Source organism: Carcharodon carcharias, chromosome 16 (assembly GCF_017639515.1).
Source record: "Carcharodon carcharias isolate sCarCar2 chromosome 16, sCarCar2.pri, whole genome shotgun sequence".
NCBI classification, from domain to species: Eukaryota; Metazoa; Chordata; class Chondrichthyes; order Lamniformes; family Lamnidae; genus Carcharodon; species Carcharodon carcharias.
The window spans coordinates 57054935-57081745 of NC_054482.1; the positions used below are offsets into that span (position 1 = coordinate 57054935).

Here is a 26811-nt window from a genome sequence, read left to right on the forward strand (position 1 = left end):
CTCAGCACCAAGTCCTGCAATAACTGGCAGATGTGAGTGACCAGTTCCCCAGACATGCGCAGTCTTTGACGACACTGGTTCTCGGTCATCTGCAGGAATGAAAGGCGGCGTCTATAGACCCTGGGTGTCACTAGGTGCCAACCAGCAATGGCTCTTCGGCAGTGTGTGCGGGAGCCCCAGCAGCCCCTTCTTCCTGAGGTTGCTGCTCCTGCCTCTGTGCAGCCAGGAGCCTCAGTCACTCCCTCCTCCATCACCTTTATTCTCTGTAGATCATAAGGCATACAAATAATTCACCAAGCTTCATGTCCCTGAAGTACTCCTCCTGCAGAATGAAAAAGAGAGACATATGGGTTAGCATGAGTGTACTTAGAACCTGTCCTGGTTAAGTGTGAAGGCCCCTGAACACTTCCTGGAGAGTGCTGGCCACCATTTGGATGGCCAGAGATTAGTGCGCTGCAAGGCTGCCCAAATCCCCACCCACCTCCACCCCACTCCACCTGACCAATTGGCGGCAGCTTTGCCCATTGGACTAGATGCTGTGCTCTCAGCTCAGGCACAGGCATTCTCCCAACCTGCACTGCAAGGCTGCACCATTAGCTTAAACCATGGGGGAGACTGGTCCAAACCGGGATGCTGACATTGCAAGGGGCTGTGAGCGCCTCCACCAGTGACCGCTCCATGGCCAGCTTTAGCAAGGAGTTTGTAAAAAGTGCGCAGTCGTCCAACTGTTCTGCAGTCCACTAAAATGCTCATGACTTTGCAGTCTGTGCTGGGGGTGGGTGACAAGCTTGGAGCACTTGGTGGTACCTTGATGCCTCTGTGTTGCTTGAGTGAGCAGATAAGCTAGAAGCCTGACTCCAATCATATCAATGTGGCTGTACCTGAACTGTCTCAGCTGCAGAGGAATGGTCACTTTAAATAAGGTGTCCCTATTGTGTGGCCACTTCCCTCGCCCACACTACCCCCCACCCTGAATGCTTGCGTGTTATGTTCAACGGCAAGGCTGCCCTTAACACCCCCCCTCAACATTCCTCAAGCTTGAAACCCAACAGGCGACCCAGGCGAATGTTGCACACCGTTGCTGTGCCCTCACCTCCGAGCTCCCCTCAAAGTACAGCCTGCCAATTGCACACCTTTAATATGCTGTTTTGAAACACGACGACGGACGATCCAGCAGGGAGGTCGATTCTGGCGGGCTGGCCTAATAATGATATGCAGATGTATTGCAATTAGGTTCCCGACATCCGATAGCGGGAGACACAGCCCACTATCCGCAGGCTGAGAGGAAAATTGCAAACTGGTTTCACACCGTCGTGAAAGCGATCATGCCATATTGTCCGCTCACGCTACCGAACACGCCCAACACCAGCGGGCACGGAAAATCCCAGCCTCTGTTTCTCTGCCCACAGATGCTGCCAGACTTGCTGAGCTTTTCCACCAGTTTCTGTTTTTATTTTAGAAAAGTGATATGTTGGAAAGGAATCTGGAGAAATGAATATTACTCAAGTGCCCAGGCCAGTTCATGTGCTTCAGTGAATATACTTCATGCAGGCACTTTGTGTTAGTAGCATTCCAGCACTGAACCAAATACTTTATTGCAGGCTGAACTGCTAAATTAGAGAGAGATTCAAAAAAACATAGGAAAAAGGGGCTGTAGTGGACCATTTAGCTGTTCAAGCCTGTTCTGCCATTCAGTATCATGGCTGATTTAATTGTGGCCTTAACACCACTTTCCTGCCAGCCACACAAAACTCTCTGCACCCTTGTCAATCAAAAATCTGTCTAACTCAATCTTGAATATATTCAATGACTCATTGTGTGAAGTCAACATCGCTGGAAAAGTGAATTATCCAGCAACGGTTTTCAGTCCGCCGACCTCTGTGAAGAAATGCCTCATTGGACTTTGATTCTGGACCCTGGACCGCATGAAACAATATTTCTTTTCTCTGTGGTCACTGCACTATAAATCTTTCTTTTTTTTCTATCCCTCTTTTACTGTATGAGTCAAAGGAGGGACCAGTACTACTTTCCTCCAGAATTTGAGTGTGTGCAAACTAATCTTTTGAGTTTATTCTACTTTGAGTTTGCTGTGGGGATATCAATAGAAAATGGAATCATACCAAAACTGAAGGGCTGGGAAATATGCAACCACTAATAGAGGGGGAAGCGAATCAAAAACACCTTCCTGTTTACAGATGGGTGGTGAGAGAAGAAATTAGTGTGGTTTAAATTAATCCCCCTCCTGATCCCCATACATAACTCCCTTGCAGTCATAAACTCCTATCCCTGACCACAGACCCAATGTGAAGTAACTAGACTAAAGGCTGTGACTGCGTCTTGGAAGAAAGTATCCAGGTAACTTTCCCCCTCCCGGATGCATCGCAGCGTTCGCAGCTCGGACTCCAGCTCATCAACCCTGAGCTGAAGTTCCTCGAACGGAGGACACTTACTGTAGGGGTAGAATCTTACCTATGAATGGCTGAGCGGGTGCGGGGGTGGGTGTGGGGGGGTGTGGAGCTGATCACCGCCCGTGATTGGCTGCACGCTTCTATTTTACGCAGGCGAGCTAATTAAGGCCCACCCAGCGTAACGCGCAGCCAGTAGTGCTCAGTGCTACCTGTGCGGGCAAGTGGAGGAAGGAGATTCAGGGCCTGCGTTCTTTCACGTATGCGTGCAAAAGAGCACTGCAATCTCCCTAAGGCACAGAGCTGCCTCAGGGAGATTAAGTCGATAATAAAAGTTTTTTTAAAATAAAAGAAAAAACTATTTAAACATGTCCCCTCATGTGACAGTGTCAAAAAAGTTGACAAAATTTATTTATTAATTTTATGAAACCTTCAGGAAACCTCATCCTGCCTGTGGATGAGGTTTCCTGGAAAACGGGCAGGCAGCGTTGTTAATGAGGTAAATTGCTTTCTTAATGGCCTTAATATTGAAATGACGGGCAATGATGTTGGGAGGGACGTCACCTCACGTCGTTTTATGCATCGGCGTGTTGGACTCGCCCCCACACGCCGACGGCAACATTCTGCTCTAGGTTTTCTTTGATTCTTTCATGGTATGTGGGTGTCGCAGCCTTGGCCAGCATTTTTTATTACCCATCACTAACTGCCCTTGAGAAGGCGGTGGTGACCCGCTGCTTTGAACCGCTACAGTTTTTGTGGTGTATGTACACCCACGCTGCTGTTAGAGAGGGAATTGCAGGATTTTGAACCTGTGACAATGAAGGAACTGTGATAGAGGGCTGAATTATCCCCCTGTCGGGGAGGGTTGTGCAGATGGGAGCGAGCGCGAACCCGATCGGCACCTGCAATCGGGTATGTGCTGCCATTTACGTGGGCGGGCCAATTAAAGCCCAGCGTGACGCTCATCCAGAAGCGCTGACCGGTCCCTGTGCGGACCGCGGTGGGGTGAGGGGGTGGGGGGTTCCCGGAGTCTGGGCCTGACACTACCTTCTCAAGGGCAATTGAGGGTAGGCAATAAATGCTGGCCTAGCTAGCGATGCCCACATCCCATGAGTGATTAAAAAAAATTAGGATGGCGAATGGCTTGGAGAGGAATCTGTTGGTGGTGGTATTCCCATGCATCTGCTGCCCCTGGCCTTCTAGGTGGCAGGAAGGTGCTGTTGAAGGAGTCTTGGTGAGTTGCTGCAGTGAATCTTGTAGATGGTACACACTGCTGTTACTGTGCAAAGAAGAGGAGTCATATGGACTCATAGAGGTCTATAGCACAGAAGAAGGCCCTTCAGCCCATCGAGTCTGCACCGGTCAAACAAGTACCTAACTATTCTAATCTCATTTTCCAGGACTAGGCCCATAGCCTTGTATGCCATGGCATCGCAAGTACACGTCCAAATACTTCTTAAATGTTATGAGGGTTTCTGCCTCTACCACCCTTTCAGGCAGTGCATTCCAGATTCCCACCACCCTCTGAGTGAAAAAATTCTTCCTCACATCCCGTCTAAACCTCCTACCCCTTATGCCCCTGGTTATTGATCCCTCCATCAAGGGAAAAAGTTCCTTCCTGTCTACCCTATTTATGCCCCTCGTAACATCACTCGAAATATTAACTCTGTTCCTCTCTCCCAGGATGCTGCCAGACCTTTTGAGTTTTTCCAGCATTTTTTGTTTTTATTTCCCATTGACTCTAGTTTTGCTAAGGCACCTTGATGCCACACTGGTATACAACTACAACCTGTAACCTCATGGGCCGGCGTCTTCCCCAATCTACTGTTACCATCAAGGGAATCAACCCTGGTTCAATGAAGAGTGCAGGAGGGCATGCCAGGAACAGCACCAAGCATACCTAAAAATGAGATGTCAACCTGGTGAAGCTACAACACAGAACTACTTGCGTGCCAAACAGCATAAGCAGCAAGTGATAGACAGAGATAAGCAATTCCACAACTGAAGGATCAGATCTAAACTCTGCAGTTCTGCCACATCCAGTGGTGAACGGTAGTGGATAACTAAACAAGTCACTGAAGGAGGAGGCTCCACAAATATCTCCATCCTTAATGATGGGGGATCCCAGCAGCAGAGGGGGAGCCATGAAACTTTATAGGGTCCAGAGTCGATTTTGAGAATTCCCAGGGCAGCTGCCTCCCAACTGTATACCATTGCAATGCCACCTCTGGTGTGTCTTTCCTATCATTGGGACAGGACATATGCAGGGATGATGTCTCGGATATTGTCTGTAAGATATGATTCCATGAATATGACTGTCAGGTTGTTGCTTAACCAGTCTGTGAGACAGCTCTCCCAATTTTGGAAGGGTTGACAGAGCTGGGTTTTTCCATTGCCTAGTTCGCTGCCGGGTAGTCCATCCAGTTTCATTCCCTTTAGACTTTGTAGCGGTTTGATACAACTGAGGGGCTTGCTAGGCCATCTCAGAGGACAGTTGAGAGTCAACCACATTGTTGTGGGTCTAGAGTCACATGTAGGCCAGACCAGGTAAGGACAGTTGATTTCCCTCCCTAAAGGGCATTCGTGAACCAGATGGGTTTCTACATTGAACCCTTTGTCAAGAGGATGAGTTGCAAGAATTGTTTGGAATTTGGTATCATAGAGATAGAGATCTACTGGATAATTTTAACCCAACCTGACCATCAGGAAACTCATGGGACTGGGCGCAAGTTAGGAAAACTATCTTTGAATGCCTCTGAACAGATTTCATCCAATCCTTTTAGAGATAGTCAATTCAAAAGATACTAAGTCATCATAAAATACAAATTATAATGGAAAAGGTAATAAAACTAAAATAATCACTGAACACATGGATTTTCAGCAGGAGTTCAGGAAAAATCTGAGATTCAAAAGTCTTTTGGATTGACTATCTCTAAAAGGATTGGATGAAATCTGTTCAAAGGCAATCAGATAAATTAAGAGTTTCAGGCAATCTTGCCACAAATTTTCTCGCTGATCAACCATACTATTACAATTGTTATTTTTCAAACGGTTTCCAACTACCCTAACCATTATCTTCTTCCAAACTTTTATGCAGGTTATACATTTCCAGTAGTGATGCATGTTACAAGTGGCCTCAAAACCAAAATACTGTGGAGCTGGAAATATGAAATAAAAACTGAAAATGCTGGAAATATTCAGCTGGGTTAGGCAGTATCTTTAGAGGCAGAAAAACAGCATTTCAAGTTGATGACCGTTTGCCAGACCTATTGAATATTTCCAGTATTTTCTCATTTTACTACAACTGACCAAATTGTCAAACACAAGTATTGCACTCACTCTATGATCAGAGTTGAGCTGAGATGCTCACAAAGGAAATAAAAGCAAACTTGTCAAATCAGTAACACTGTAGACTCTTTCCTCATTGCATAGTGATGGTTTCAGTGCTTTGATTCTGCACCTGGCCTTCCCTTATGTTACGAGTGATGGACTTTCCGTGTGACTCACACTATGTCCTTCTCTCTCCCTTGCCTTCAATCCTCCTATCCTGCTTCATCTCCTAACCATGCAGAGAATGATCAACCCTCCTTGGTATGGTTTGATAGAGGAAAGTTTTATTTGACTTTTGATGGTAAGTAATGTACAATTTACATGAATTTTTTTCTGTTTTTTTCTTCTCTGGCCTTGCTGCCTCCACTCCTGTATGTTGACCATTCCTAAGTGTTATTCGCTAATAATGTTTCCATTCTGCTCACAGTACCTAATTATGATTTTCCTATTTGCACGCTGTTTAAAGCTTGGGTTTTCAATAATTTTCTGTGAAATACTTATTCCTGTTCTTATTCCACAATGATAAATGTTTTTCATACAACTGTTCTGCAAGTACAAATATATCGTTTGTTTGAATTTGCCTCTTTTAAAAGTAAAGTCAATGTGACAGACTGTATGCCAATTTTAACTTTACCAGTAACATATGTTTTTTTACAAGTTTTCCCCTTCCCTCCTTTTGGGTCAAAAATGATTATTGTATTATTGAAATAAACTTGCTTAACCCAATGATGATGTCATTTCATAGACCCATGTTCTCAATGCAAGCTCCAAACCCAGAGCCTCACCCACCAGGAACACATCAGAAAACCCCAGGTGCATTCATGGTGGTCAGTAAATCATGGGAGCACCTGTGATTTTCTAAAATGCACTCAGACAAATGAGGAGGGTGCACTTAGAAAATTGGTCAGACATATTGGAGTATTTATTAGAAATAATACACATCGTAATAATATTTAACAAAAATACAACTCTATTGCAGGAAAATCCAAAATCCACTGAACTTTACTCACTTCCGTTGTCTCCCTCATGCTGTAGTATGGGAGATAGTTACCTTCAGTGCCTCACCCAAGTGGCCATTATCTATGCTGGAGCCTAGATTTTGTATACTGGCACATAATATGATCTTTGGGACAATCATAGATGAGCCCAATCCTGTCCACACAAACACACACACACACACACACACACACACACACACACACACACACACACACACAGATGCATGGACATACACACTTTCCAGGAATTGGATAATGATCTGGAACAGGAATCCAGTCTGAGTTTTTAAAATCCGTTCCCCTAACTCTGATGTTCTGATGTCAAACTGTACCCAGATTTCCATTCTAGCTGAGATCAAATAAGTCAGCCTAGAGCAAGGGTTGAGTCTGAATTTTTGTGGTTTGTATGGTTCAGTATTATACCGGCAAAATCATTTACCAAGTCAACCACTGGGACAGCACATAATATTATTTTGCATGTCATATCCAATCAGTTTACCAGATTTTCAATGTCATCCCTAGAACAAAATAAAATATTTGTCTTGTCAATACATTGATTATTGTGGTGACTCCTGCTAAATTTTATATTTGATTATGGAGGAATCAGCAAAGGTTACCAAGGCAAGAGTCATAATTTACTTGTTAATACATAGATTGTTCTTCTAAATAGAATTTGCTTTATAAGATTATAAAATGTATAATTATAGAATATACAAGATAAAACAAATGAATGAGCTAAACAAAATTACAAAGACTTAAGTTAATATTCTGAAAGCTAATAAGATTACAAAAATACAGTATTTGAATTTCATGATATTTTGCTTCCTTTTCACATGACAATCATGACTAACAAAGTTATTAACCAGAGTAAGGGGCATATAGCATTATATGTGCTTACAGTTTCGTTCGTAATCCCCAATACCGATAGTACCTATGAAAATTGTAGTGAACTAATCAGATACTATAGATACTAGAGAGTACGCTATATAATCTCTGTGACCCCAGGAGTTCTTATCACGCAGTATATTTAGAGTGGTGGTGACATTTTTTTAATTAATAGAATGGATTTGGGATATCAAATGAGGAAAAGCTGCATCATTTTAAGCTGACAAGCAGAAATGTGCTCTCTGAAGAGTTCCACCAGCCATGTCTAAAAGGTGAAGAGCCATATTTCACTCCTCCAATGCCAATGATTATGACTGCTACCAGGGTATGGTTTCTTGAGATCCAACATCCCTCCAGCACCCTAGTAAGTGGTCTTTCTTTGCACTGGTCCACAGAACAAATATTAACAAGTATTCAACCAAAAAGGTCATCGCACCTAAGTCCTCACCCAACACCCTCACACTCACTTTCCAGCAGAGTCACTGGATATGGATTGTGAAACCTGACTGATTTCTTTTCATGCTGCACTTGAGACCAAATAGAATGCCTTCACCACTACCTTGGCTATGGTCATCAAGTTCAGCATTGACCCAAAATTAGGTCAGAAACCTTTCTTATCTAGTTACCAGAGCTTGTAGTGCACTTATTTTTGACCTACAGAGGTCCCTCAGTGGGCTCTAATCAGACCAGTGGTAAGATTCTTTAACACAAGATCCTGCCTTGTCTGTGTCATTGCCAGCTGTAGGACAATGGGAAGGCTGCTATTGCTAAGGCCAAGTATTCACATATGTAATACATTAATTTCTGAATGATGTCTTCAGGAAGTGACAGTGGGAAGATGTAATCTTATAGCGTATGGGGTATCTTATTTTATTACTGAATATAGAAGGATTCGATCAGGGCAGCCCTTGAAGAGGTGTGAAAGTAAAGACTCTAAATGGCATGTTGAGGCACATTAGTTTCCTTATCACTAACATCTTGGTGAATGAATGTTAATTAAACTCTCAAAAAAGCTGAAGGAGTCAGTAAAATTTGTTGACTAGAAGTCAGCAAGATCTTTATAACAATTTTATATTATTGAACTGTTGCCTTTGGACATGGTTTGTTTGCAATCTGCCCCAGTTGATGCTTGACAAAACATTAGTGTAATTTATATATTTTTTATTTAAAAGATTTCTTGAAGAGGCTCTGGTCCAGGTCACCAGTAAAATTGAAAAGAGCAGAAGAGAAGATGAGATAAGTGGAAAAGTGATAAAATGACAAAGATTGGATAGATTTTGAATTTTAAGAGGAATATTTGGAATCTGACAGTTTTAAAAATTGGAAAGGTTTTAGGGATGGTGTCATGGGTCTTGATTGCAAAAGAGCTCCTTAATGAGGTTTAAAGAGTCAACTGTTTATAATTGAAACCTGGTAGTGTTCAGTGATGCAAACATTGACATTTACTTTAAATTTTATCATCATTCTTCTATGTAACAATGAAGAGAGAGACAGATGGAATCTATTCTCTATGGGGTGCAAATCTGCTGAAATAACTACTGAATGAAACAAGCAAATGTACCAATTTTCTGATACGGGATGCTGCATTCAACTCAACACTTTGAGAGGTTGTAATTAGCCATTTTTCACCTGGTTCCCTCTTTCCGGCTTAATCCCTGCACCACCCTGCACCCACCCGCCCCCCACCCCCAGACACCACCCAGTTCTCTTCAAGCTGTTAATACAAGCTAGAGTACAGTTCCAAAGACACTGGCAGCTCTCCAATACCTCATTTAAGTGGTCACCATCATGTGTTAGACCTTGTATGCCAGCAGTCTTTTCAATTACAGGATGCACTCCCCCTTTAGATATTTTCCAGCAGAAATTATAGGATAATGATCAGGAGTAAGAATCTTTTATTATCCCTCCACTACTTCAAATTGAAGTGTCCTGTCTACCACAGCAACTGAGATCAGCTCATTCAGCAGAGACTACATGCTGACTCAGAGCTTTCCTGTTCTAGTTGGCTCAGTGCCACATTGGATGTTACATTTACTCATGTCTTTATAAATACCCAAGATTGTTACAATTATCCTGACATCTTCTTAAATTTACTCTTGGAATGTGGATGATACCGGCAATGCCATATTTATTATCCATCCCTGGGTGCCCAAGGACATTGAGTCAATCAACTAATCTAGAAATGGAATCACACATAGACCAGCCCAGATAGTAGTGACAGTGTCTCTTCTGTGCAGGACATTTGTGGACCAGAATCTCGTTCCAAAAATCTAATAGATTTGATAAATTACTAGATCTTTGGAATGCAGCTTCATAACTTGCCACAGTGCATTTTGAACTTGCAACCAGTAGGTTACCAGAAAACACTGCACAAATACTGGAACCACTGGCCTATCTGAGTTCCATGACTTGTAGCTAGGGTCACAAATAAAGCAAAACCCTTTTGGCTTTGCAATGCCTCTATTGGTAAATAGACTACTCAGTATGAAACTCAGACATATGGACCAGGGAGATCCCAGCTTCTCTTTTTGGTTGTTGCTGAGCTAGCTGATCAGCTTGGCCTGCAATGAGGGTGCTATATTTGGTCATAATGGCCTCTTGGATAGGGAAGACAACAATTAGTCAATGTCCTTGTTCCTTATTACTGTCCACCAACCTCTGTTGGAAAATATGCACGTGTAACATTGCGTGAGGACAGATGAAGATGACTTGGGTTTAGGCTCCAACATCAGGAATCACCACTTCCAGGAGGCAGTTAATACCAGTAGAAATTTACTGCCGACTGAATCAATGCCTTAAAGAAAGGACAGGTGAAAACAAATCGTTAGTTTTGATGTTTTACATGAAGTCCTCCTTTAGTCAATGACATCATCAAAGGGTTTATTCAAATTCAATGTTACCTGAAGGGGTTTACAGTGCAACTCCCTAGATGGAAATTCTTAGATGGAAACTACTCTTAAAAAGTACCAGGAGAAGCTCTTGGCTCAAATTCAAGTCTATATTGTGTAACTGATTTGCAACCCAGTTTGTCTGCAGAGAGTGTAAAAACTATTAATACCAAGTTTATCCCCAGGACTTTTAAGAGTTTTACAGAAAGTGTGTACAAATAAATAATTCATCATCTTGTTTCTCATGTATTTTCACTAATTTTCAATTTGCCTTTTTTTAAAATACTACCTGCATGATTTAAGCCACGTCAAACTCATGTGCTGCCATTCTGTTTTTGCTCTGCTTAAGTCACTACTGTATTAATTGAGTGGATTGTTTGTTGAAATGCTCCCAGTGAAACTAAAGGATTAAATGTGTCTCTTTCCATTGCAGGGGCTTCCCGAGGACCGAGTCCCTTGACCATGGGTGCACAGGATACGCTCCCTGTTGCTGCAGCCTTTACAGAAACTGTCAATGCTTACTTCAAAGGAGCAGACCCAAGCAAGTGAGTAAACAACTCAAGACCTTTGTAATGATAAAAGTTTTGTAATGAACCTTAACCCAGATTAAAAGCAGCAAGTGGTGTAGTTTGGCTTCTTACAGATAGGGAAGATTCTAGGTTTGATCCTTACTCTGTAGTCAATTAGTTCATCTCAGTTAGGGCAACAGCAGGTATTTTACATTGGCCCTGAAGCCCCTTAGCCAAGTCAAGGACTCCTGATCATTATCTGGTACTTCTTGCTGGAAAGTGCATGTATAGCTGATAGAATTATGATCAATGGGATGCAGATCAAGATAGAATGGTTGGGTCCATATTTACATGTGGATAATAGTTCTTTGGGTGAGGTATCTGACAGTAACTATTGCCCGTGTATACTCATGATCCTGTTTGTGTAAGCTGCTTCAGGAGAGGAGAAGAAAAGAAACAATTGAAGAACATGGTGATTTATTTTTAAATTAACCCAATATGCAAAGTTTAATTCAATCAATTCTGAATGAAATACAGATTATTGTGAATAAAATAACAATGTATCAAAAGTATATTATTAAAGGGCCACCAACACAAAACTCCCCCTAATTCTATAACAGTTGGCATTCATTGACAATCTTGTCCAGAAGCTATGAGATGGCTGGAGTAGTATGAATAAATGTCACACTGATGAAGTAATGGGTGCTTTTCTGAGATTGAGGCTGAGTCATGTTTTTCACTCAAATGAGAGAAGTTTACCCTGCAATACCCTGATTGTTACAACCCTAAAATGGAAAGTGGTCAATTCATTTGCACTAACATCCTTCATTTTGATGAGCAGAAAAAATGAGTGAAAGAACTAACAACCTTGATGACCTGGTCTTTTAAAACTAAATTCTATTATCTTATAACTCCAGATGGATGAAATGTGACTTTATTATCATTCATGCCAACCTTCAATGCTTTAAGCTAACAATCAGCATGTCAACCCCTTTATCAGCTTTTCGCATATAAAATCAGTTTTTTTCCCTTGGGTTTGGAAAGATGTCTGTAATGGTTTGTTAACCAATCAGAACAGTCAGAAGGCAAGACTGGAGGCTGTAGTAAACAGCAGTTGGGTCACTTGGAGGGTAGAAAGATAGAATTGGAGGTGGTTAGTACCAACCAATCAGACGAGTTGGGAAGCAGGACCCGAGCCTGATCTTTATTGAGTCCAATCTTCAAGAATCAAGCAGACAATCAGATCTAATAGACTTTTCTTCAGGAAATTAAATGGGTGGCGTCCATACCAAAAAGGATTGTATGGCTTCTATGTAGGAATGGGTTTGACACATTAACTAGTTTTTTTTTCTTCCATCCTTTCTTCTGTTCTGAGGCAGTCATTCCCCTTAAGTACACTTTGCAACAATTGTTTTTTTTAACTCTGACTTTTTATTTTTCTTTAAACTTTGAATCATAGAATGGTAACAGCACAAAAGGAGGCCTTTTGGCCCACTGTGTCTTTGCTGGCTCTCTGCAAGAGCAACTCATCTAGTCCCTATCCCCTGCCCTTTCCCCATAACCCTGCAACTATTTTCTCTTCAGGTACTTATCCAATTTTCTTTTGAAAATCATGATTGAGTCTGCCTCCATCATTCTCTGTCAGTCCATTCCAGATCCTAACCACTCATGAGTGGCACAAATCAACATCGTGCCACTGTTGATTCTTTTGCCAATCACCTTAAATTGGTGTCCCCTGATTCTAGACCCTTTGCCACTGGGAGCAGCCCTCTCTATCAGCTCTAAAAATGTTTATCATATTAACCTAAATAATTTTGTTCAACAGATCAAGATTGTTCTAATTCTTGTAATTGGATGATTGAATCTTTGCCTTTTTGCTGCAAAATGTAAAGACCTCGGGTGATGACAGGACTGAGCCTGGCTCCCACATGTTAATTTTTTTAATACTCCTTTTTGACATCTGGCTTTTTCTTTATTAACAGATGTATTGTGAAAATTACTGGAGAAATGGTTTTGTCATTTCCAGCTGGGATCACCAGGCATTTTGCCAATAACCAGTGCCCTGCAGTTCTCACATTCTGCATAACAAACTGCAGCAGGCTGGAACACATCCTGCCGAACCCTCAACTTCTCTGCAGGTAACTTCAGCACGAGGCTGCAAACTAGCCAAGAGAGAAGAAAGCAGCTTATCCATGTACACCAGTAGCAGAAACCATTTGTACAGCAGATATTGCCATTACACTCTTGCCTGTTGCACAAATGATCTATGAACGCTCCTCAAGTGGCTCTGTTGATCAGTGCTTTGACCAGTGTGGAACTGGGCTACAGAGACCAAGAAGATCACAGTATTCATCCAGAGATGTGTTGAATTAACTGATCATAAACGATGTTACAATTCGCCCAGGGGAGAAACAATCAGCCAGGGTTTCAGCTCCTTATCACTATCCAGAGCTGCCTTATGTGGACATGAGTGAAGGCAGAATTGGATTCTCACTGATTTCAATATTTATTGCCTAGGCTTGTGCATTCCGAATAACCATTTGATTTGAGGTATCCGAAGCCAACCAATTCCTAGACCCCATACCCCACAACGAGCCAGTGTCTTCAGTAAACAGGTGTGAAAATCATTTTAGGGATAAGGATTGCTGCCACGCTATACAATGAAATCTTTTAAAAACAATAAATAAATTCCTGTATAAGAGCTAATGGCATAAAGACAAATACTATCCTGTTCAAACAAAAAGTGTTTGTTTTGGTTGCTTTGAGCAAGGTTTCAAAATTAGTGAACAATTTAAGCTCTCCGAGGTTATGAGCGATCCATTGTTCACTGTGTGAAAGATTCAAAATGCAAAGGATGCAGGTCTTAATATTAGGTTAGGAGTAAGGAGGAAAGGGAGTATGGAATAAGATGAACAGAAAAGACTTGAAATTCAGCTAGAAGTTTGCTTTTTTTTTGGTGGGGGTCGGGTGATGGGGTATTGGCAGTGGTGAATGTAGGATAGGACAGGACAGAATGCCCAGTCAAATTTTATAGATGCAGTCATGATGACAGCCCACTTTCAGGGGTCAAGATCATTTATGTATTTGGCTGGGTGCCCAACACCATTTACTGGCCAGACCTGCTTGAGATGGAAGTGGAAACTTGGTGCAAAATCAGATTTTGAAAATAATTTAAGAGTGCCTCCTTTGCAGGCCAACTTCTGCACAGCAATCATTTGCTTTGGAACACCTTTTGATCAGTATTACTAGGGCACAAGCAAAGGGAAATCTGTCAAATTATGTATTTTCCTCATTTGCGTGATATCATGATACGTCCACCCATATTTGGACATATTATGGAGGCTTGCAAATAAGGAGGATACATTGTATGTTATAAAAGCAAAATACCGTGGGTGCTGGGGATCTGAAATAAAAACAGAAAATGCTAGAAATACTCTGCGGGTCTGGCAGCATCCGTGAAGAGAGAAACAGTTAATGTTTCAGGTCTGTGACCTTTCATCAGAGCTGACCTGAAATGTGGTTCTCTCTCCACATTTGCTACCAGACCTGCTTAATATTTTCAACATTTTCTGTTTTTATTTCAATTTTCCAACATCCACAGTATTTTGAGTTTGGCCTTGGACTTGTAGTCTCCTGCTCACCACAACACTTCGTAGTTGCTACTTCACCCGCAGCATCCTCCCTCATTTCCCCAGCCCCCCAGACAGCCACCACTGAATGCATCTAACATAATTGCCCCAGTGTAAACAAAATGTGTGTGTGGTGGAGTACATTACTTATGTAAAAATAATTCATCATCCCCAGGAGCCACCATACAGCTGAGGCTGGGTATATACTTAAAAGAAGGTTGCTCACGCTTGTCCAATGACAATTGAGATATGAACATGCACAGGAATCTAGCTCTGATGAGTAAATTCTCAGCATTATTTATTGGCTCCAACAGCATTGTGGTGTGGAGAACATTGAAAAGACAGAGCATATTTGAGGAAAAGAGTGATATAGAAATTCTCTTTAGCAGAAAAGGGGAAAGAAACAGAGGAACACTGTCACTGGAGAATAGAAAGTCTGTCTCGGGATCTTTGTCGAACATCAGAATAAGCATAAGGGGTGACACAGTGAGAAGAGAAATGTAGAGATACCTTGCTTTAGAGGGTGGAAACATTTGTTGTTAGTTGATGGCAGTGGGGAGGATTAAGTACCTTGTTAAATGGGAGAGTAGGAAAGACAGAATCCATGTTGCAAAGGGATGAGGTATTGCTGGCTTCACTGGAAGCAAAGGGAAATTCTTGTGGGGCTCAGAGAACCTATCTTTTAAAACCATGTATCCTCCAATTTACTTTGGGCAGCGCCACAAGTGATTCACCAGTATTGTAGTAATAAAGTTACTCATTGCATCTCAGCTACTTTGTTTCTGTAATATTTGTTTTCACCGCAACACAGAGCATGAACTAAAAAGTCATTAAGTTTGCAAACCCAGAGACATCAAAAATGTCCTGGAACCATTGCCAGTCTAACAGATTAAACTATATTTGATTGAAGCCTGCCATTTACTTCCTTCCTGGGATTGGTCTGTCTGTTGTTTCTGTTCTTCTCCCTGCCCTTTTCTCTTTGCTTTGTCCACCCTTGTTAATAATGCCTTTATACCTTTCAAACTTCAGTTCTGATGAAGGATTCAATACCAAATGTATCAATATCCTGCCTTATCTGTTCATAGTACTGGCTGCCTTGTTTACAATCAGCATTTTCTGCTTTCTTCCCCACCACCCACCCCACATCCCTTTAATTTTGGCAGAAGCTTGCTGGCTTACAATTTTTTTTTCTCTCTTGTCTAGTAGCACTTCGCAAGGTGATGCCAATACAAGAGAATTTTGGGTAAACATGCCAAATCTAATGACTCATTTAAAGAAAGTGGCTGAGCAGAAACCATCAGCCACCTATTATAATGTGGATATGCTAAAGTATCAGGTATGTGAATTTCAGGCTTTCACATTACAAACCAGTGATCGATTTCTTAAAATATGTTCTGTTCGATTAGACTTATTCGTTGATCAAATTCACATATAACTTAAAATGATGTTTCAGATGTAGGATAGGGTGTATCTTTTGCCCTGTGCAATAATTACTGTGTGTACAATCGCAATTCACTCAGAGGAAAAGTGATTGAAATGTCCCTTTGAAGCACTTGCTTGGTTTTACAAAAGCAAAATACTGCACAAGCTGGAAATTAGAATTCAAAGCAGAAAATGCTGAAAGTACTCAGCAGGTCAAACAGCATCTGTGGAGAGAGAAACAAGAATTAACATTTTTGGGTCAATGATTTTTGTCTGAACTGGGAAAGAGTTAGAGATGTAACAGGTTTTAAGCATGTGCAGAAGCAAGAAAGAGGGTTTGGCTGTGGTGAGAGCAAAAGGGAAGGTCCATGGCAGGGTGGAAGACTAGAGAAATTAAATGACAAAAGGGATGATGGTGCAACACAAAAGGAGGTAGTAATGGATCAAATAAAGAAGCAAAAAAATGGATCCAGATATAGTGTAAATGGAAATGTGCAGAATATTCACAAGGATCATCCATCTGCAAAAATGGGGGGAGGTCATGATTTGAAATGGTTGAACTCAATGTTGAATCCAGGAAGGTAAAGCATCTCATTGAAAGATGAGATATCATTCCTCGAATTTACGTTGAGCTTCATTGGAACAATGCAGGAGGCTGAGGACAGAGAGGTCAGAGTGTGAATGGGGCTGTGCATTGTACACTGCTGCTTCTTTTTTTCCATTCATAGGACGTGGGTGTCACTTGCAAGACCAGCATTTAATGCCTATCTCTAATTGTCTTAGAGAAAGTGGTGGTGATCCACCTTGTTAAACTGCTGTAGTCCTTGTGGTGAAGGTATTCCTACAGTGTTGTTAGGTAGGGAGTTCCAGGATCTTGAACCAGTGATGTTGCCGGAACAGTGATGTTTAGATAGTATACACTGCAGCCATGATGCGACAGTGGTTGAGGGAATATTTAAGGTGGTGGTTAGGGTGCCGATCAAGTGAACTGCCTGATCCTGCATGGCGTTGAGCTGACTGAGTGTTGTTGGATCCACACTTATCCAGGCACTTGTAATGGATAGATTCCATTACACTCCTGTCATGTGCCTTGTAGATGGTGAGAAGGTTTGGGGAAATCAGGAGATGAGTCAGTAGTCATAGAATATCCAGCTTCTGACTTGTTTTTTTTATTCGTTTATGGGATGTGGGCGTCAATGGCTAGGTCAGCATTTATTGACCATCCCTAATTTCCCTTGTTCAGAGGGCATTTAAGAGTCAACTACATTGCTGTGGGTCTGGAGTCACATGTAGGCCAAACCAGGTAAGGACGACAAATTTCCTTTCCTAAAGGACATTAGTGAACCAGATGGGTTTTTACAACAATCAGCAAAGGTCATCAGCAGACTTTTAATTCCAGATTTTTACTGAATTCAAATTTCACCATTTCCCATGTGGGATTCAAATCCAAGTCATCAGACCATTACTCTGGGTCTCTGGAATACTAGTCCAGTGATAATATCACTATGTCACTGCTTCCCCTATGCCACTGTCCAGGTAAGGCTCTGTTCAATCGTCACCCCCTGGACATTGATAGAAGGGGAAATTCACGATGGTAACACCATTAAAAGTCTTGGGGAGGTGGTTAGTCCCTCAGGTGTTGGAAATAGTCATTGCCTGACACTTGTGTGGTTTGAATATTACTTGCCACTTGCTGCATGTGGGCACAGACAGTTTCACTATCAGAGGAGATGTGAATGACATTGAATACTGTGCACTCACCAGCAAACTTCCTCACTTTTGAGCTTATGCTGAAGGGAAGGTCATTGGTGAAGTAACTGAAGATGGTTGAATCTAGGACACTACTCTGAGGGACTCCGGCAGCAAAGTCCTGAGGCTGAGATGAATCGCTTCCAACAACCACAACCATCTTCCATTGTGCTAGGGGTGATTCCAGTCATTGGAGAGTTTCCCCCTAACTTCCATTGATTTAAATTTTACTAGAGTTCTTAATGTCACACTCGGTCAAATGCTGCCTTGATATCAGGAGCAATCACTCTAATCTCACCTCTGGAATTCAACTTTTTTGTTCATGTTTGGACCAAAGCTGTAATGAGGTCTGGGGCCGAGTGGTCCTGGCAGAACCCAAACTGAGCATGAGTGAGCAGTTTAGTGGTGAATACTTGATAGCACTGTCAACAACCACTTCCATTACTTTGGTGATGATTGAGAGTAGCCTGATGGGGCAATTGATTTGTCATACAAATATATGAATTAGGAACTGTTCAGTCTGTCGAGTTGCTCTGCCATTTGATAAGATCAAGGCTGATCTGATTGTGACCGCAACTCTACTTTCTTGTCTACCCCTATAACCTTTGCCTCCCTTGTCAATTAATAATCTAACTCAGCCTTAAAAATATTCAATGACCTTGCTGCCAGCAGGGACAGAAACCCTGTCCCTGTGAAAAAGAATTCCACATATTACCAACCCTCTGAGAGAAAAAAATTCTCCATTTTAAATGGAAGACCCCTTATTTTTAAACTGTGTCTTCTGTGTCTCCCATAAGGGGAAACATTCTCTCAGCATCAACCTGTCAAGTTCCCTCAGGATCTTATATGTTTCAATTATATCACCTCTCAATCTTTTAAAACTCCAAAGATTACAGACCCAACTTGTCCAACCTATCCTCATCAGATGCCTCTTCATCCCAGGAATTAGTCAAGTGAACCTTCTCTAAACTGCTTCTAATGCAGTTATATTCCTATTTAAGTATGGAGACCAAAACTGTACACTGTACTCTGGAGGTGGTTGCACCAATGCCCTGCACAACTGAAGCAAAACATTCCTACTTTTATATTCCAGTCCTCTTGCAATAAATGACAATGTTCTATTTGCCTTCCTAATCACTTGCTGTGCCTGTATACTAACCTTTAGTATACATTAGTATAGATTCATGTACCAGGACACCCACATCCCTCTGTATTGCAATGTTCTGCAGTTTCTGACCATTTAAATAACATACTGCTTTTCCAATCTTCCTACTTCCTATCTGCCAGATTTTTGTCCTCTTATTTAACTTATCTATATCCCTTTGCAGAATTCTTACGTCCACTTCACAAATTACTTTCCTATCTATCTTTGTATCATCAGCAAATTTAGCAAATTCGGTCCCTTCATCCAAGTCATTGATATGGGGTGGAATTTTCCACACCTGCTGGCATCGGGCATGCTCGGCAGCGTTAACGGACAATATGGCGAGAAGGCCAGAAATCAGTTTCACATCGTGCAACCAGTTTGTGATCGTCCACTCAGCATATCGATGGCGGGCTGTGTTTCCCACCATCACATGATGGGAACCTCATTGTAATACACGTGCATATCATTATAAGGCCAGCCAGCCGGAATCATCCCCCCCACTGGATAGTCCACCCACGTCGCTGTGATTGCATGCTGATGTGTTTCACAACAGCATATATAAGGCATACACTTGGCAAGCTGCACTTTGAGGGGAACTCAAAGGTGAGTGCACAGTAACGTTGCGCACTGCTTGCCTGGGTCGCTGGTTGGACTTCAAGGTTGAGACACATTGACGGGGGGCGCGGCAAGGGCTGCTCTGTGGTTGAGATGACTTGGGGATGCGGGCAAGGGCTGCCCTGTGGTTGAGGCACATTGAAGGAAGGGTGCAAGGAATGCCCTGCAGTTGAAGGTAGTGTATAAGCACGTGCGGGGTAGCGGGGAGAGAAGCAGTCATGCATTAGGGAAACTTTGTATAAAGTGACCATTCCTCTGCAGCTGAGACAGTTCAGCTGCAGCCACATTGACATGCGTGGGGTTAGGGCTCTGGCTTATCTGTTCACTCAAGCAACGCAGAGTCATGAAATTGCCACCAAGCGCTCCAAAGCTTTTCATCCCTCCGGCACAGACTGCAAACTAATGAGCATTTTAGTGGACCACAGAACAGTTGGATGACTGGGCACATTGTACAATCTCCTTGCTAAAGTTGGTCATGTAACAGTCAATAGTGGAGACACTAACAGCCCTTGCAATGTCAGCATCCAGGTTCAGATCAGTCTCCCTCATGGTGCAAGCTAACACTGAAGCCTTCAGCACAGGTTAGGAGAATGCCTACACCTGAGCTGAGAGCACAGCATGCAGTGCAATGGGCAAGGCTTCCACCAATCAGTCAGGTGGAGTGGAGTGGAGGAAGGTGGGGTTTCGGGCAGCCATGCAGCGCAATAAATTCCGGCCATCCAAGGGGTGGCCAGCACTCTCTGGGATGCATTAAGGGGCCTTCAGACTTAACCAAGAGATGTTTTTTATATACGCAAGCTAAACCATGCAACTCTCTTTCATCCTGCAGGAGGAGTACATCAGGAGCATGGAGCCTAGTGAACTAGTTGTATGCCTTGTGGCTTACAGAGAGTGGAGCTGACGGAGAAGAGAGCGATGGAGACGCCTGGCTGTGCAGAGGGAGGTGCAGCACCCCTAGGCAGTAGGGACAGTTGGGCTCCCGCACGCGCCGCTGGTTGGTGCCTAGCTAGACCCAGGGTCTGTAGATGCTGCCTACTGCAGATGACTGAGAACCAGCATTGCCACAGACTGTGCATGTCTAGGGAACTGGCTGATCACACTTGACAGCTTCTGCAGGATTTGGCACCATGGGGACATGGAGGGCATCCACTGCCAGTGCCCGTGAAAGTGACCACCGTGCTCAATTTTTACGCAGTGGCTCCTTTCAGGTCTCCACAGATGACCTCTGTGAGATCTCATAAGCCTCCACCCACAGATGCATCTATGAGGTCAGGGGTGCCTTCTTCATAAAGGCACACAACTTTGTGCATTTTGCCCAGGACCAAGAAAGCAGGATGCAAGGGCGATTGGATTTCCCCAGATCTCGGCTTTCGCACAGGAGCAGGGTCTCATCGACTGCACTCACATGGCACTCAGATCTCCATCATAACAAGGGGCCAACTATGTCAACTGCAAGGGCTTCCTGAAGGTGTACCTGGAATGCGACCACCACAAATGCATCATTCAGGTCTCCACACAGTGTCCAGGGAGTGTCCACTACTCCTACATTCACGGTAGGTGTCAGATCCCTGCAGTCTTCCAGGATCCATGGAGGCTGCAGGGTTGGCTCCTTGAGGACAAGGGCTACCCACAGAGGCCCTGGCTGATGACACCCATGTGGCAGCCTCAGACTGAAGGAGAGCGACGCTATAATGAGGCTCATGATGCAGCTCGCAACTAGGTGGAGCAGACCATTGGGATGCTGAAAATGAGGCTCCAGTGCCTGGACTGGTCTGGTGGAGCTCTGCAATACAATCTTCAGAGGGTGTCACTCATCATCATCACCCGCTATGCCCTTTACAACCTGCTGCTGCAACAGGGAGAGAAGCTGGCTAAAGAGGAGATGCAGGAGTTGGAGGTCTCCTCTGATGAGGAAGACGTCGACAGTGATGAAGGTGAGGCGACAGTGAGAGTAATGAGGCCCTCACACAGGCTAGACGAGGCAGGTGCATTTGTGAGGCCCTCATAGCTGCTAGGTTTGTGGAGGATAATGACGACATGCAGTGAGAAGACACCATAGATCTTCACATTGCACCTATGAATCTTTGACTCCAGTCTGGCTTATCGCAGCGCACATATCCTCTGTGACAATGTTCCTGCCATCAAGACACAGCAGAGGCCATAATAGTCACTTGCTTGTAGGGGGATGATGACAACATGCAGTGAGGACACTCCATTGCCTCTGAGAATGTCTGATTCTTAAACAAAAATTTAAAAAAACCTGGAAAAACTCAGCAGGTCTGACAGCATCTGCAGAGAGAAACACAGTTAACGTTTCGAGTCCGTATGACTCTTCAACAGAACTAAGGAAAATAGAAAAGAGGTGAAATATAAGCTGGTTTAAGGGGGGTGGGACAAGTAGAGCTGGATAGAGGGCCAATGATAGGTGGAGATTGCCAAAAGATGTCATTGACAAAAGGATAAAGAGGTGTTGACGGTGGTGATATTAGCTAAGAAATGTGCTAATAGGTGACATTAAGGATAGAAAGCAGGACAAGCAAGGTACAGATAGCCCTAGTGGTGGTGGGGTGGAGGGAAGGGATCGAAATAGCCTAAAAGGTAGAGATAAAACAATGGATGGAAATACATTTAAAAATAATGGAAATAGGTGGGAAAAGAAAAATCTATATAAATTATTGGCAAAAAGGGGGTTCGGAAAGGGGGTGGGGATGCAAGAGTGAGTTCATGATCTAAAATTGTTGAACTCAATATTCAGTCCGGAAGGCTGTAAGATGTCTAGTCAGAAGATGAGTTGTTGTTCCTCCAGTTTGCATTGAGCTTCACTGGAACATTGCAGCAAGCCAAGGACGGACATGTGGGCATGAGAGCAGGGAGGTCTGGGCCATGCTTGTGGACAGACCGAAGGTGTTCCGCAAAGTGGTCACCCAGTCTGCGTTTGGTCTCTCCAATGTAGAGGAAACCATATTGGGAGCAGCGAATGCAGTAGACTAAATTGAGGGAAATGCAAGTGAAATGCTGCTTCACTTGAAAGGATTGTTTGGGCGCTTGGACGGTGAGGAGAGGGGAAGTAAAGGGGCAGGTGTTGCACCTTCTGCGGCTGCATGGGAAGGTGCCATGGGAGGGGGTTGAGGTAAAGGGGGTGATGGAGGAGTGGACCAGGGTGTCCCGGAGGGAACGATCCCTGCAGAATGCCACCGGGGGCGTGAAGGGAAGATATGTTTAGTGGTGGAATTATGCTTGAGTTGGTGGAAATGGCGGAGGATGATCCTTTGAATGCGGAGGCTGGTGGGGTGATAAGCGGGACAAGGGGGACCCTATCATGGATCTGGGAGGGAGAGGAAGATGTGAGGGCGGATGCACGGGAAATCGGCCAGACACGGTTGAGGGCTGTCAACCACCGCGGGTGGAAAACCTCGGTTAAGGGAGAAGGAGGACATGTCAGAGGAACTGTTTTTGAAAGTGGCATCATCAGAACAGATGCGACAGAGGCGAAGGAACTGAGAGAATGGGATGGAGTCCTTACAGGAAGCGGGCTGTAGTCGAGGTAGCTGTGGGAGTCGGTAGGCTTGTAATGGATATTGGTGGACAGTCATCACCAGAAATTGAGACTGAGAGGTCAAGGAAGGGAAGGGAAGTGTTAGAGATGGACCATGTGAAAATGATGGAGTGGTGGAAATTGGAAGCAAAATTAATACATTTTTCCAGGTCGAGACGAGAGCATGAAGCAGCACCGAAGTAATCATCGATGTACCGGAGAAAGAGTTGTGGGAGGGGGCCGGAGTAGGACTGGAACAAGGAATGTTCCACATACCCCATAAAGAGACAGGCATAACTGGGGCCCATATGGGTACCCATAGCCACATCTTTTATTTGGAGGAGGTGAGAGGAGTTTAAGTTCAGCCAAACGGAGGAGAGTAGTGGTGGATTGGGATTGTTCGAGCCTCTGTTCGAGGCTCTGTTCGAGGAAGAAGCGGAGAGCCCTCAGACCATCCTGGTGGGGGATGGAAGTGTAGAGGGATTGGATGTCCATGGTGAAGAGGAGGCAGTTGGTGCCAGGGAATTGGAAATGTGGTGTCAGTGGAATCGCGGATGTAGGTGGGAAGGGACTAGATAAGGGGAGAGAGAATGGAGTCAAGATAGTAAGAAATGAGTTCCGTGGGGCAGGAACACGCTGACACGATCGGTCTGCCGGGACAGTCCTGTTTGTCGATTTTGGGTAGGAGGTAGAAGCGGGCCATCCAAGGTTGGGAGACTATGAGGTTGGAAGCTGTGGAAGGAAGATCTCCAGAGGAGATGAGGTCAGTAACAGTCCTGGAAACAATCGCTTGATGTTCAGTGGTGGAGTCATGGTCCAGTGGGTGATAGGAGGAAGTGTCTGCGAGTTGACGCTCAGCCTCTGCAAGGTAGAGGTTAGTGTGCCAGACAACAACAGCACCACCCTTGTCAGCAGGTTTGATGACAATGTCAGGGTTGGACCTGAGAGAACGGAGTGCAGCAAGTTCAGAGAGAGACAGGTTAGAGTGGGTGAGAGGAGCAGAGAAATTGAGACAGCTGATGTCTGATTCCTGTCTGGCCGAGGGCTTGCGCTTTGTGATCAGTGTCATATCATAGAGATGCAGCCATGAAACTTTAAAAACACATGATCCTTTGTCTGCCTTCAGCACCTGACCACTTCAGGAGCACAGCATCACTGGTCACAGATGCTGAAGAGATGAGGCCCAGCCCCACCTTAAAAGGTGCTGAGAGCACACAGAGAGAATAACAGATACTCACTTGGTAGAGCACCGCTGACCTCACCGTCAACACAGAGCGGTCCAGATCCTCACCAGCCAGCTGGATGGTTGTTTTCAAAGTCCTACATAAATAGAGATGGAGAGAGTGTAAGCAGGATGTCTGCCAGGCCAGATGATAAGTATGCCTAGCATGTGTGAATGGTGAGTGGTCCCATGGATGGGATGAGGACAATGAAGGAGTGTGTGAGAGAGTGAATGGTGATGTCTCTTGAACCAGCAGTGAGTGAGGTCCTTGTGGATGTGTGATGGGTTTGTGAGTGTGAGCTGAGAGTGATAATAAGGGTGACAACCTGGTGGAACAGAGGAGATCATTCATCCTCTTGCAGCATTAGGTGGCAGTCCTTTTTTGCAGGGCATTGGCATGACCACCACTGCCACTGCCTCCCAAGTCGGATTGGTGAGGTTGCTGCCCATCCTGTGTCCAGAGCGGGGATAGAGGACATCATGGCAAGCCTCCACTGCATCCAAAAGCTTCTTGAGGGATGCACCATTGATCCTGGGGGCTGCAGTCTTTATACCTTTCAAGGCCATGTCTTCTGTGCAGCAGTCATGGGCTGGAAGCACTGAGAGGTGAGCATGCAGCTGCACTTTAAATATGGCACCCGGCATGAAGTGGCAAGGTGATGGCATGGCAGGGAAATTATAGCCGGCCCACCATTGAAACGGCGTGTTTCCTGGGAATGAATAATTAATGTGGTGGGATTGGAATGATGCTGCATGAGAAGCTGCCATTGTGGCTGGCGGGTAAAACCTTTTTCCTGTCCGCGACTGTACTTAGTGCAAATCTGGAATGATTCCGCCCATGGATTGTAAGTAGTGGAGGCCCCAGAACTGATCCCTGTGGCACTCCATTAGTTATTGCTTGACCTGCTTTTTAAGGACAGGACACACCTGTGCAATTTTCCACTTTTCAAATGGATGTCAGTGTTGTAGCTGAACTGAAACAGCTTACCATAGGCATGCTAACTCTGGAACACAAGAACTCAGCACTATAGCTGGGAAGTTGTCGGGACCCTTCACTTTTGTGTGCTCAGCCATTTCTTGATATCTACGGTATGAATCGAATTGGCTGAAGGCTGGTTTCTGTGATGATGGGGACCGCGGGAGGAGGATAAGATAAATCATCCACTCGACTCTTCAGTGAGGATGGTTGCAAATGTTTCAGCCTTGTCTTTTGCACTGCTGTCATTAAGAAAGAGGATGCCAATGGAGTCTCCTCCACCCATTTGTTGTTCAATTGTCCACCATCATTCTCAATTGGATGTGGTAGGACTGCAGAGCTTTGATCTGATCCACTGGTTGTGAAATTGCTTAGCTCTGTCTATAACATGCTGCTTCCACTGCTTAACATGCACATGATATGAGTTGTAGCTTCAACAGGTTGACAACTCATTTTTAGATACACCTATACTGCTCTTTGAATCAGGGTTGGTCTATACTTGATGGTAATGGCAAGAGTGAGGGAGATGCTGAGCTGTGAAGCTGCAGATTATGATGGAATACAGTTATGCTGCTGACATGTCATACATGCCCAATTTTGAGCTGCAGGATCTATTCTGAATGTATATCATTTAGCATGGTGATAGTGCCACACAGTAGAGGGTGAGCTCATTGTGAAGACAGGACTTTGGCCCCACAAGGACTTTGCAATGATCTGCCAATATTGCTATGGGCAGATGCATCTGTGATGGGTAGATTGGTGATGACGAGGTCAAGTAGGTTTGTCCCTTGTTTTGGTTCTGGCATGTGCCATAAGCCCAGTCTGGCAGATACATCCTTCAGAATTTAGCCAGTTTGATCAGTAGTGGTGGTACCAAGCCACTGTTAGTGATGGACATTGAGACCCCTACCAAGAGCATATTCTGTGCCCTTGGTACTCTCACTAAGTGGTTTTCAACAGGGCGGTGCACTGATTTATCAGCTGAAGGATAGTACGCATTAATCAAGCAGAGGTTTCCTTGCCCATGTTTAACTTGATGCCATGAGACTTCATGGGGTCTGGAATCAATTTTGAGGACTCCCAGAGCTACTCCCTCCTGACTATATATCACTGTGACACCACCTCTGGTGGGACAGGATATACCTAGGGATGTTGATGGAGGAGTATGTGACATTGGCTGTAAGGTATGATTCAGTAAGTATGACTACGTCAGACTGTTGCTTCACTAGTCTCTGGAACAGCACTTCCATCTTTGGCATAAATGCCCAGATGTTAGCAAGGAGGACTTTGCAAGATTGACTGGGCTGAGTGTGCCTTTGTCGTGTCTGAATCCAATCGCTTGGTTGTGCTGGGTGGTTCATCCAATGTTATTCTTCTTATAGGTTTTTGTCATGAATTAGTACAACTGATTGGCTTGCTTGGCCCTTTCAGAGGGCAGCTAGGGGTCAACTACATTGCTTTATATCTGGAGTCGCACAGAAGCCAGGCTGGGTAAAGACAG

At 44.0% G+C, this 26811-nt stretch overlaps 1 protein-coding gene across 1 annotated transcript in view; it reads left to right on the plus strand.

Annotated features, from left to right (window-relative positions):
* Positions 1-26811, plus strand: part of sgip1a (SH3GL interacting endocytic adaptor 1a) — a 208113-nt gene that overhangs the window by 171287 nt on the left and 10015 nt on the right. The window contains exons 16-19 of the mRNA XM_041208987.1: positions 5977-6036; positions 10940-11051; positions 12998-13153; positions 15848-15980. Coding sequence (XP_041064921.1) covers positions 5977-6036; positions 10940-11051; positions 12998-13153; positions 15848-15980 — 461 coding nt within the window. The remainder of the gene's footprint in view (positions 1-5976; positions 6037-10939; positions 11052-12997; positions 13154-15847; positions 15981-26811) is intronic.